This window comes from Pundamilia nyererei, unplaced genomic scaffold (assembly GCF_000239375.1).
Source record: "Pundamilia nyererei isolate P.nyererei 1_Seehausen unplaced genomic scaffold, PunNye1.0 scaffold00037, whole genome shotgun sequence".
Taxonomy (NCBI): Eukaryota; Metazoa; Chordata; class Actinopteri; order Cichliformes; family Cichlidae; genus Pundamilia; species Pundamilia nyererei.
The window spans coordinates 1,949,854-1,963,420 of NW_005187438.1; the positions used below are offsets into that span (position 1 = coordinate 1,949,854).

General features: G+C 38.2%; 1 protein-coding gene across 1 annotated transcript in view; it reads left to right on the forward strand.

Annotated features, from left to right (window-relative positions):
- LOC102199819 (cadherin-18) overlaps nucleotides 1-12,189 on the forward strand; it is a 94,630-nt gene extending 82,441 nt beyond the window's left edge. The window contains exons 11-12 of the mRNA XM_005730419.2: nucleotides 4,747-4,998; nucleotides 11,382-12,189. Of these exons, the coding sequence (XP_005730476.1) occupies nucleotides 4,747-4,998; nucleotides 11,382-11,887 (758 nt within the window). The 3' untranslated portion in view covers nucleotides 11,888-12,189. The remainder of the gene's footprint in view (nucleotides 1-4,746; nucleotides 4,999-11,381) is intronic.
- The last annotated feature ends 1,378 nt before the right edge of the window (nucleotides 12,190-13,567 follow it).

A 13,567-nucleotide genomic window follows, 5' to 3' on the forward strand; every position in this document is an offset into this window, starting at 1 on the left:
TGAAACGTCTTCAAGCAACTTAAAGAAGTCCAGACGCTTTTCTTTGCAAGCTCCTTTGACTACGATGACCTGGATGACTGAGAACCTTCACAGACAGTAGTTTGGTTGTTAAACTGCTTGCCAGCAGACATTAACCTGGTTAGCTTGAGCTACACTACATGAAAATCCTCACAGTTTTAGTATTTTCATATAGTACGCCAGAGCATATAAGCCCTCCCACAATATTAAATATTTGGTAGCATTATAGTTTCACAGTGAATTATAACCTTAATTGAATTGGCAGAAAACTGTGTTTCTGCATTATTCACTCAATTTCAAGTGACCTTATTTTCTCTGATAAAAGCTTATTTGGAAAAAAGAAAAAGCACCTATTTTGTTTAAATAGGTCATAAGACATTGTGCTTATGATGTGCTACCATACCACATTAAAAAAGTTATTTTTTCTGCCTTTCTTTGGAAACTAGCCAGTGTCATTCATCTGTGATAAATGATACAGTCTCAGCATCCAAAGTAAAAGAAGTTTCAGCAGCAGTGAGTGATTTATAAGGTGACACAGGGATTGGTGCCTTGTGCCAAAATTGTCCGATTTGATTCCTCGCCTTACACTTTGACACACTTCTTTACTGAACCTTATCAGAAAGTGTTTTTTAATACTCTTTGATATTGTAAATTAAACTGTTATCTGAGTTTCATATTATTGTCTTATGAATTAACTGTGAGATTGTAGCCACAAATTCAATATACTGACACATCATACTTACCCTTAAATTAATTAATAAAAGTATTGCTGAGTCTGTAACACCTAAATAAACATATTTTCTTATTGTTTGTATGTGTAAGCCTGTACAAACATCTGCAATGACTGTAAACATTAACTTTAAGTACCCACGTTTGCTCTGTGACCCAGAATATATTTTTCCCAAAATAGTGGAACTATAGAACAATGTTAAATTTCAAGTGGCAGCTAAGAAGAAAGTTCGTGCTGAATCCCATCAGCGGCACCTACACACACCCACCAAAGTTCACAAGGAATCCAAGTAAGTGCATGTGTAGGCAAGTGTGAAGTCTGCAGAGATGTGGTTGCGTCGCATGTGTCTATTGTTGGTTTATTTTAGCTCTGTTTTATTTTTTCAGGCACACTTCATATGTTCTATAGAGCATCAGAACAAGGATTCCCTATTCACACTATGAACATTACCAATAGGAAAATACAACCCTGAGCACACAATTGAGTTCATAATTGACTCATTATTGAGTAAAGACATTGCCACTAACTATCCTGATCATCTCTGCATGTCTACCAAACTTATTTGATAGGTCTTTATAATAACCATGAATAATAAACTGCAACATTGTAGTGAATTAAACTGCAGTTTTCATCTGTTTGAATAGAAAGCAGTTTCACTCTCTTATTTTGTTATTAATCATTATTAACCCTTAGATGTCAAACACAACATCTCTCACAGAACAACAGCACAAATGGGGACCTTGGTGCAAACTGACACTGGCAATTTCTAAACAATTACAAGTGCATCATAAAATATTGTGTGTGTGTATTGATACCATCAGAATGTCATGGCAGCAGTGTCATAACTAATGATTAATATTAATGCTGTTATTTGTCATTTCATGGTTAAGAGCAAAATAAGGCAATAATAAAGTTTAAATAACTGGCTATTTAAATTTTATCATAACCACATTTTATGAAACTTACTTTTTTCTGCTGTAAAATTTCTGATGCACTGTATAATAAATGCCTTATCTCAAAAAAGGAGAGACTGGAATGAATAAGTGGCACAAAAGTTATGTAAGTGATAACCAACATCATGCTAATGCTTCTGGTAAAGTAAAAATAAAAAAATAGGCCATTTTAAAACCCAGTGTAAGGAGGCTTTCACCATGCTGTAGCAGACACCAGAAAAAAAGGAGCATTTTTTCTAGTGATTAGCAAAATATTACTTTCCTAATACTTTCCTAAAAACCAGATCTTCTCTCATTTGCTGTTTGATCACCTGTCATGTACTGCAAGAAATGCCACATGGTATTGGAGACGCCACATGGTTAAACTGAGACTTTACGAAAGAGTACTGTGTTTCCTCTCACGTGGATTCGGTGTGCTTGCAGATGGCCCTTCTCGCTGCAGTATTAATCAACAAGCACGGAGCTCTCCTCCACCCACCTGTGATGACAGGAGGTTTAATGTGAAATTAGCATGACATAATTGATGCGAACTTCCTCGCTGTGGTCTGTACAAGGACCTATGCTGCTGTGGAACTGTGCTTCAAAGTGCACAAGCTCTGTTGGAGAACATCACTTACACAGAGCTTGTTTGTCTCTGTGTGCTTTAGCCTCCTTCTCCATCCTCAATACTCCTTCCTTTGGCTCACACATACATACACTCCTCCATTCATCCCCATGCATCGCCCTCTTCTGCTCTCATCTTCCACCTCCCCATCTTTCTCTCTTGTTATTTGCATCTCTCACACTGCACTCTCTCAAAACCCCCACCCATCTGCTTGCTGATACAGTGATACTGCGAGTCTGACTTAATAAAGCTTGAAGTACGTGTTGTCATTCCAACTGTCGATCATTATAATTATTCATAGATGGAGCAGAGATTGGAGTGGGAGGCGAGGTCTCTGAGCAGCAGAGCGATAGTACAGCATGGCGGAGGTGTTTTCACTGAGTGCAGAGAAAAGGTTGCCCTTGTGCACGATTCAGCATTTTTGAAACCTGAAATATTGCACGAATATGTATCAGCATGCAATGTGTCATCTGCTAGTTTCTGGGTAGCCAGTCATGTGAGGCCCAAGTTATTCATCCAGGTAGCTGATTCACCCATGCTTATAGCTAAAATGAACAGGGATGGCAAAGCTGGTTCTGTTCAAGGATAGTACTTTGATACATCATCATCATTATCTTTATGTTACTATACACCTACATGTCTTACGTCCAGTTATGTGCAATACCTTAAAAGTCCTGCTTATGCTGCTGTCCTAGTGTTCATGTTACATCTGTTAATGTTTCCAGATTTTGCACACCGATGCACGTTTGTCTTCAAATGCATAAATCTACCGCCAAATATTAAGATTTGCACTAGTATGTATCGCACTTAAGTTGTTACTTAAACCTGCAATGCATCTCTTACACTGGAAGAGGGGAAATTCCTTTTCCAAATCGAATATACAATACAACTATCCAGTTTTATGTGTAGCTCATATTTTAAATATGTATTTGTCGTTATGCACACACCTATACCAGCAGCAGCTAAGTTGTCATTAATATCCCAAAGGAATTAAAAATAAAAGATCTCTAAAGCTTGGTGAAGCTGCAGCATATAATTATATATCTGCATAATAATCTGCAACTGATGCCACCTCAAAACCCTCTGTTCCCATTAAAAATCTATTAATGGAATTTACTAATAAGGCACTGTGTCAATTTTGCAGATTAAAGGCGTAGACACAAGTATTTATGCAGCTGGCCGTTTTGGGAGTTTCCTTTTTGGAGCTCAAAATCTTGGAAGGAGAGTTTTCCAATTGGTCATGCAAACCTGATTTACTATCCTTTGTTGTAGGCAGTTTACGGCAATTTTATTGTTTTTGGAATGCCAGAGGCATCAAAACAAGTGTTTTATTGGCATGGGTGAATCCCGTCCTGTTGCTCTTCACTTAGTCATCCTGAATGTTTGAAAACCAAGCCTCGCATATGAATCTTGCCCTTTATCAGAGCTTCCAGTATTATCCAGAGAATTACTTTTTAAACCCTCAAGATCACACACAGCTCAAATACAATTTCTTTGAGAAGAATTTGCTCTCTATCAAATTCATATTGAATTTCCTTCAATTACCTTTCATTGATCTGAATTGCTAAACTCTTCCAGTGGAGAAATACACCAAGTAAACCTGAGCTTACATTATATTGTATATGTATTTTTCTTATTAGATGACTTGCTTTCTCAGTGGTTCTTCTTATATTTTGGCCCACTACTTTGATGGTGTTGACTCATTGAAAGTAAACTTTGTTTAAAGATGATTGTACTCTTGGAAGATGTTGTTTGAATTTTTGTGTCCTGCTAATTTACTTTGCTTTGTAAATCCAGCGCTTAGATTTTATATATCTGTAATTTCATTATTAAAATAAATATTTGCTACTATACTCCCCAGTCTGTCCAATAGATGTGGTGAGTGCACACGGTTATAAAATGGTACATTCAGGGTAAAGGTTAGTAAAGTATTAATGTAATTTCCAAAGATGATTTTTCAGTGATTTTGTGTGTCTTGTCATTTGCTTCAGTTTTATTGCTCAGCCTTGCTATAGAACCTACTAGAAGTCTACCTCATTTCCTTTTTTTCCCCAGCCTTTTTACTTTTGTTTATCTAAGTAACATGTTTCATTAACAGAAATGTTTCTGCAAGGGCCAAGGTGATCTGCTCTTTTGCAGCACATTAAAATAGTAAATGAATACCTTTGAAATGAATTAGCTTTGGCACACAGGGAAGCTGTAGAGTTTGTAAGAAATCGACCAGCTTCGAATACTTCAAAAGAAGAAGAAAAAATAGCATTCACAATACCCAGTGAATGCTTTTTTTTAATGTATTTAGCTAATGACACTTATACATAAACAGGAAATTATATACTTCACAGGAAGAGACATCTGACTAAAAAGAGGAACCAGAGAATGAGTCTTTTTAACCAAGGACACCATTTTTTTATTAACTCTTTACTTTTGTTTTTCTTTTACAGACAGTACAGCCAGCATTATTGCAAGACGACGCCGTTTCAACCACCTGACACAGGAGCTCTACGAGCTGCCCATTGTAGTGTGGGACGGTGGGGAGCCTTCGCTGAGCGGAACCAGCACCTTGACCCTGCGGGTGTGCCCATGCCAGCGCCATGGCAGGATCCGGATGTGCCAAGGCGAAGCATTCCTATCATCAGCGGGTCTCAGCACGGGGGCCTTGATTGCCATCCTGCTGTGCATCGTTATCCTGCTGGGTAAGTTGGGACAGCCACTGTGGGGATTTCGGCAGGGGTGCGCTGCCCGGGGGCAAATATATGGAGGCCATGGATGGAGGAGATGGACCATAGAAGTGCAAGGAAGAGTGGGAGGTTTTGAAAAGCTATGACAAGGGCAGAGGATGAAAAGGCATGTGAGTACACAGGTAGAATCTGGAATGAGGGTAGAAAGAGTTAGAAGAAAAGGAAGAGCATGTGAAGGACAGAAGAGAAGGAGAGCACACAAAGAAGAGTTTAGAAGGAAGGTGACTAAAAAGGAGATGGGAAGGACAAAGACAGTAAAAGGTGAGAGGAATGATGATTGTAGGGTCAATACGAGAAGAGAGAGGCGGTGTGTACAACTGACAGGCTATTATGAATGACGCTGCGCCACTTGAAGACGGGAACTTTTTTAGTCTGAGGCAACTCGATTCAGAAAGAAATGTGAATCCAATCAATTTCTTTAAAATTGGGAATTTAGTTTGAGTCTTCTGTCTTACTTACAATCAAATCTCTTTATTTTAATCCTTCCATCACTCCCTGCAGGGAAAGTGTTTGACATTGCATGTTGTGACTAGAAGAGCATAGGACAAGCTTGGAAGGATATGGTGACAGCCAACATAGATACCACTCTGCTGATTTCATGTGTGAAGGATGTGTTACGCGCCACGAATATAAAAGACCATCAGAAATACAGTGAAAATACACAGGGCTTATTTGGTGTTGCCAGCTTGTCACAGCACCGAGAAAACATGTCTTCAATGAAAATGCATGCCTTGTTACTATGGCAACCCCTCTTTGCAGTGACAGTAAGTGATTATATATAAACTTGGAAATATGATCTGGCCGCATGAATTTAGAACGTTGGACAGCAAGCATCAGAGGTCAGACCAAAAAAAAAAAAAATCTTTGACATATATTGAAAATTCAAACAGAAGATTGAATGAAAATTGTTGAATTTACTAAAGGTGTGAGGATTGCTGCAAACCAAAGTACATCAGAACATGATTAGGAAAAACTATGTAATAACAAAGGTTCATCAATGCTCCTCTCCCCTCCTCTCTTTACTGATTGTCTGTGGACATTAGTGCATGAAGGTTATGCATATTCATACCAGCTTTCTTCGTCCTCTATGCCAGCCTCTGGCTGAGACGAACAAAAGGCCATCACCACTGTTTGGTGCAAACCCTTGAGTGAGAGACACATGCTGAATCACTAATCATCAGCACAAGAAAGAGCCTGTTTTGAACAGAGGAGCAAAGAGAACAAGGAAGAGACACAAAATATCACACCTGCTTTCTTTTTGTGTTTCACCTGTGTTGTATTTTGCTTTCACACTTTCTAGTGTCAGGTTCTTTGTCTCTCACGTAGCGCCTCTCGACAGAGGGTCACCCGAAGAAATTTGAGATTTTGTCAGTGTGTCCCAGTCAAAAAAAAATACATTCCAGTCCGTTTACCTTCTCATCATTTTTCTTGCCTGTGTCATTTTTCATAATTCAACATCTTTTCACCATTCCTCAAAATTTGGCACCTCTGCACCATTCTTTTACCAAATATAATGAAGAAGTAGCTTAATGTCGGATTGAAATGATGGTGCGCGTTCTCTAAACATGATATGCTCATTTTTTTAATTCCCCTGGGAAACTTCTTTTGCATGTCATACACTCCTCTCCCCCAGTACTGTCAGGCTAAGCATCTCAGTGTGTTTAGGCTTTGGTACTAGCATGCAACATGTATCTCGACATTTACCGCATAATGACGTTAAACTTACAGGCCTTTAATCATCTTCCATTATATTGCTGTCATTGTGATCAGACCTCAGTGCAAATTAGGAAGAGCTTATGCACACATGGAGTATCCTAAGTCAAAGAAAGCAACACAATGTGCATGCACTGATTATTTTGAAACTCTTTGCAGCCTTTGAGAGTTTGCTTAAGCTAATTAATGTGCAATAATGAATATGCTATAAACCTTGGACCAGAAAATACAAAAATCTTTTTTTAAAAACATGTAAACTATAGCTAGCTGTTTAGTAAAGAGAAGTGCTACCAAATCAGTGTATCGCCTAAACACACAGCGCACACAGTTTCAGTTCTTGCTCATCTTTGCTTGTCAGTGTGACTTGTCTGTGGCTGATTGTTTTCTGTTTGTCCGATTAATGTCCGTGCTTTATCTCTGTGCCCTCTAATAAGCCATTTAATTAGGCCTGCAGCAAACCAGAAAGGGATGCAAACTAATGATTCAGCTGATAATGACCTTTATGCATGCCTTAAATAGCTTAAAATATTCATAAGCCCATCATTGTTTGGATGTAGTTTCCAATACTAATATTAACTCACTATGGAGGAAATAGTACACTATTACTTTACTAGCTGGGTTAAATGAGGAATTTTAGAATAATCTCTACAGCCTCCTTGATATCTAAACTCTTATGAGTTTGTACTGACACAGATTACCATAAATATCATTTCAAGGGTAAGATTTAAGTTCATTTTAGCATCTTATTTTATGTAATAAGCCTTGAAACTTGCCTTTCGTTTTAGTACAAATAAAATGGCTACTAGGCAAAGTGTCAGTGTTAGTCTGATTGACTCATTCTTTTCCCTCAGGACTCCATCTCTTATTTACAAACCACGTTTTTTTTTCTAATAATGATTTTAAAGCCTGTCTTGCATATTTGAAATATAAATAATGAACTCCATGACTTGCATATTGATCCATAAAAATAATAGAAGTTCTGTAGCAATGTTCCAGTTAACCAAGTTTTGCTCTCTTTGACCTTTGGTTTGATGCTTATGAGTTTCCACTTACTTATTATATCACACAGGGCAAAAGTTCTAAGCTACTACTCATTTCTTTAGTCTTGCTTCCAAGGAGCCAGACACATGGTCCATTGGTCTTGAGCAATAGGCTTTCTGAAAGTTTCTCTATGGACACTGACTGCTACTATTTCACTCATTTTCAGTCCAGTCCTTGTACCTGATCATTTTAGGAGGGATCACACAAAAAAGGAAAACAAACAAAAGCAAACTATTTGTGCTTTAGTTAAATCTATGAAAAAGTCCACAGATAACACAGTTTAACAGGCGTAACATAGTATCTCACAACAATGTGATTTCCAAAGACCAATTAGCCAAAGGTTCAGAATGTCTTGGCATGTTGTCCAGCATGTCATTAAAACGTTAAGGAAACTGGTTAACTAACTGGAGGATAACAGAAAGGCTGCTGTGCAGAAGTCATGGATTTACCTCCCCAGAGTCTGGACCTCAAAATTAGTGAACCATTCTGGGATCATCTTGACAGAGAACAGAGTAAAAAGAGCTTTGGGATGTCCTTCAGGAAGCCTGGAGAACTATTCCTGAGGACTAGTTAAAGAAATTTCAAGTAAGATTGTCTAAGACGGTTCATGTCCTGCATACAACATGGTATGCAGGGTGCTCAGCTGCAGACAGGAAAGTACTGCAGAGGGTCATCAACACAGCCCAGAAGATCACTGGCTGCTCTCTGCCCAGCCTGGAGGCCATTGCAAACTCTCGGTACCTCAGCAGAGCTGGCAATATCATTAAGGACTACTCTCACCCCAGTAATCAACTGTTTGAACTATTACCGTCAGGCCGACGGTACAGGTCACATAAAACCAGGACAAACAGATTCAGGGATAGCTTCTTTCCCAGAGCTATCACCGTAGTAAATAAGCACAAAACAATTGAACCTGCTTAGCTATACCATACTTGCCACTGTCACTATATTATGCTGCTATGAATGTTGCTATTCTGTATATATCGTACTTATTATTGTTTGAGTACTTTGGTTGTTTTATTGTACTTTTTATATTTTATACTTATATTTATTATTGCATTTTGCACCAAGGGAGTGGCACTCCAATTTCGTTGTACCTTGTACAATGACAATAAACGCTATTCTATTCTATTCTATGTTGAAGAATAAAGGTGTTCGGATATTGACTTTCAAGCTTGTTAGAATTGTACAAATCCTTTTTTTGCCTTATATGTTGTATTTCCATATTGCTCTACCTAGTTCCCATTTTTCTAGCAAAATATTAGGAAATGAGCAACAGCTAAAGACTTTCGCACACTACTGTAGAAACCTAATTTTATAATACAACAAAGTCACATCTCCTATAATCACATAATAAATGGGACTTGTGCAACAGTCTCTACTGTAACTGACACAAATCTGTAGACTCAAATAGTGCTTCCAGTGCCATGAGTGTTATACTGAGCAACACATATACCCTATAGCTGGTATAGGCTAGCCACATGGAATGACCTGAATAGCCCATTATGAAGCTTTAATGGAGAAAGTGTATTCCAATATAGTTTGCACAGTGGACAGGAATATACTTTAAATGCAAGTAGATCATGAACTGTGGAAACTGCTGTCTGGTGTATGAAATGCCAGCAAGTAATAAAGGTGCGTTTTCTCAGAGTCTCAGTAACATTTTTACTGTATGCTAAGGTTGTTTACCTCCAAATCACAGCGAGGCATTAAACTGCAGATAGCGCAAGAGAGACGCGGTGCAAAACAGTTTTAACCGTATCAGCTACAACACGTGCATGACAAAGTTAAATAAATAATCAAAAAATAAATTGTTTCCTTTTTCTGCTCAGTGATTTTCCCAAGTTGCCTCACACAGTCACATGGTGGCTTTGTGTAATTGGTTGCTTTAAACAAGCTGAGTGATAAGCACTGTCCCAGACAAATTGCATTTTTCACCCTCTATAACCCCACTTGGGCAAAGCACCAGGTGGAATAAAGTTTAGGGGGGGGGGGTTGTACAGATTAATCACCCTTTTTTAAAAATAAATTTTAAAACACAAGCATGGAAAAACACTCAGTGGTGAAACTTTTAATGAATTTGAGTGTAATCACTTTATTCATCAGGTGTATGAGGGTATAGTGAGACAGTTTTGTGTGTGTGTGTGTGTGTGTCTCACTGCACCAAAGTTGTTATCTTGCCATTAAAAAAAAAATCAAATATTAAAGACATGAAAAAATGTCTCTTTATACATTTCACTATTTGAGTCCTCATGCTTAACTTAAGGAGGCTAGTTTAATTCAGATCCATAGATCTAATCTAATAAGAAGCCAAGCAGTGTTACAAAGTTGCAAAAATAAAAGGGTGTTTTGTGTAATGGATAGATTTTTTAATTCAGTTGAAACTCTGCACTTTGGTTTTACTTTTTTTCTTACCTACAAAATTGAACTACTGGAATAAAGTCTCCAGTGGTTGACTAACTCAAGTTTGAAGAGAGGATGTTTTGAGGTACACTGACAACAGAACTGCTTTATAGTCAGTTACAGCATGCCGAATCTACTGCAATATGTTTACAAAAAATGTTTTGCTTGAATAGATCGGGTAAATGCATCGGTGCATCCCTGAGGTTATGAAAGCTGAATCCTGTTACTCTTTATCCAACACATCACCTTCCTATCTCTCACCTTGTATGCGTTAGGTGCCTCATCATTACAGGCCGATCTAACACAATAGTGTGTTGCTTTTAGGTGAATATAGAATATAACAGTTAGATGTGCAATGCCAAAATGCACAGTTTTTTCTCCTGGTAGCTTGCAATGCAGCTTCAGTGTGAAGCCCAGTCGGCTCTGCAGTAATACTGATATATCTCACTTGTCTGTGCTAATGTAACTTAATGAACTCCTTTTAGATATTGCACTGCTGTAAAAATTTTCTTCTCTCACTGAAGCCATTTTATTAAATAAATGTTCACGTTAACATATTGCTAAGAGGTCATCATTAACCCAAAGAAGCATAACTCTCATTAGCTGCAGTAACAAGTTTCAAACTCTAGCACGTTATCAAGTATTACTTGACTTCATGACTTCATTAAGAGTTGGAAAATATATTTTACACTGTAAGCTACTTGTCAGTACAGACATTTGGCAACATCAGGCCGTATTTCCTTTAATGTAGATGAGCAGGCACATTCTTTCTATTCACATAAAACTTAGAGGTCATTGCATGAGAAAAGTATTTGAAATGTTGGACATTTTGATTGAATATGAGGTTGAATTGGCTCCAGCAATGACTCTGATGTGCACATCGCCACCGTGTCAATCGTTAGCATTCAAATAATAATCAGGGATTCATTGCTAATGATTTCTAATGCTTCTTACTGGTATCCAGCTTTTTAGCCCTGTGTTATTTTAAGCATCCTGGTGGAAATTATATACTGTATATATGCCAAAAAACCCAGCTTTGGTGCAGTGATTTTTTAATTTTATTTTTAAGAAACAAACACATTTAACAGGCCCGATATTAGCACATAGCACATTAGCATCTTTTAACTGTCCTCACCGTGATTAGCACTAACACTGCAAACCATCTTTTTTCTGTGTTGCAGCAATTGTAGTCCTGTTTATTACTCTAAGGCGGAGCAAGAAAGAGCCCCTTATCATCTCTGAAGAAGACATTAGAGAGAATGTGGTCACCTATGATGACGAGGGCGGTGGCGAGGAGGACACGGAGGCTTTCGACATCATTGCTCTTCGTAACCCGGCTGCCGCAGAGGAGCTCAAGTTCCGACGGGACATTCGCCCAGAGGGGAGGAAACATTGCGGCCCGCCCCGCATCCATCGCAGCCCGTCTGTGGAGCTGGATGAGGTGGATGTGCATCAATTCATCAAGCAGAAACTAGTGGAGGCCGACATGGACACTAGCGTGCCGCCGTACGATTCACTTCAGACCTACGCTTACGAGGGTCAGGGCTCACCTACAGGATCCATCAGTCCTTTAGACTCACCCGGCACACATTCGGAGCAGGATTTTAACTATCTGGATAACTGGGGACCCCAGTTCCAGAAACTAGCAGAACTCTACGGAGATCCAGAGTCAGATGTGACGACCTAGTCTGTGATTTCAGTCTTGTTCAAACCAAATCTGTTTGAAATCCGTTTTTCAGATTTTCAGTGAAGGATATCAACAAACAGATATGCTAACTGTTTCAGTGGTTTCCAACTTATACTGTTGAACTAAAAAGGACTGCTCTATTTTTATTTATTTTGTTTTTCATTTTGTCCCTTTGGATCATGGGTCGTTCATCTGGAAGCATTAAATCAGATTTTGAAAAGGAAAAACATAAATATGGGGAAAGGAAAATGATATTTTCCTTGTTGTATATTTTTTAATGCTCAATAAAGTCCTGAAATCCATATAAGTGGATATGTGAAAATTTGTACATTTGTCTTCTTCCTCCAAGCATGGATATAACAGCACAGCATGGAATTATCATGGTGGGAGGCATTACCAAAGCTATTCATGATTCAACACACAGAGGATGGTGCTGAGGCAGCCATATGCGCAACAATGAAACCTCCAGCAAAATGAGCTTACAATGTGTTTTGTTTATTTTATGTGGTTGTTAGGCTGACTTCTCACTTGTTAACTAAGAAAAAGGAAAGTACTTACTTATCCAGTTAACCATCTATACCCCAATAATGTTCGAGAGTCGTGAGAATTCCCAAAGAAAGAAAGAAATGGGAAATCTGGTGAACACTAAACACCTCTCTATTTAAGATTTATAATTTTAGACTTTCATCTCTTTCTCATCCTATTGTTCGTCTGACTGCACTATGTATTCCCTTATCCTCTTCCTCCTTACCTATAGCCTCATTTCCTGAACTGAAGTCAGAAAACAGGCATCAGCATGCTTAAACATGCTTATGACCCTTCTTGCTCTGGACAGCTGACAACAAGGTGGCTAAATATCAACTGATGATGAACCTTTATGCTAGCTAATGTTAGGCTCAAATATCCTAAAAATCACACTTTCCTGTAATAAGCAGATTGATTAAATTCCCACTTTGTAAGAGTTTATTTGCTAATTCCATGAGTCTGACAATGTTAGAAGGTTCACTAACACTGGCACAGCATTGAAACCAATAGAAAAGTTAAGGATATTCTCAGCAAATCATCATTCATATTGGTTAAGAGTGAACTGACTCGTCGACCTGTATCGGACTCATTTCACAAAGTTTAACAGCCTCATCCAGAGCAAACATATGTCGACGCTTCACATCTGAGGTGAAACACTGACCAGAACATTTAAAGTATCTCGGGTACAAATGTAAAACACTACAGAATATTTCATGGGCATATCTATTTTTTCTGTGTTGGTGTTATTCAAGTAAATTTAAATATAAGGTCTCAAAAATGATTTCATAGTTGCTTGTAGAAAATTGCTGGCCATCCACAGCAGTTATAGGGAAACAGAGCACATGCGGCCATAAAGGGGTGCAGAGGGCTGAGGTATATATATTTGCAAAGAATAAATGTACAGTGCGTCTGCATGTATTCAGAGTGCTTTACTTGTTCCATATTTTGTCATGTTACAGTCTAATTCCAAAATGGATGAAATTCATTTCTCACCTTAAAATTCTACACATACCATAATTACAAAGATTATTAAAAAATAAAATAATAATCCACAGATATTCACAGCCTTTTCCATGAAAGTCAAACTCACTTGCGTTCATCTGTGAGATGTTTCTACAATTTCCAGTGTTACTCTGGCCTTTTCGAAGGTCCCCC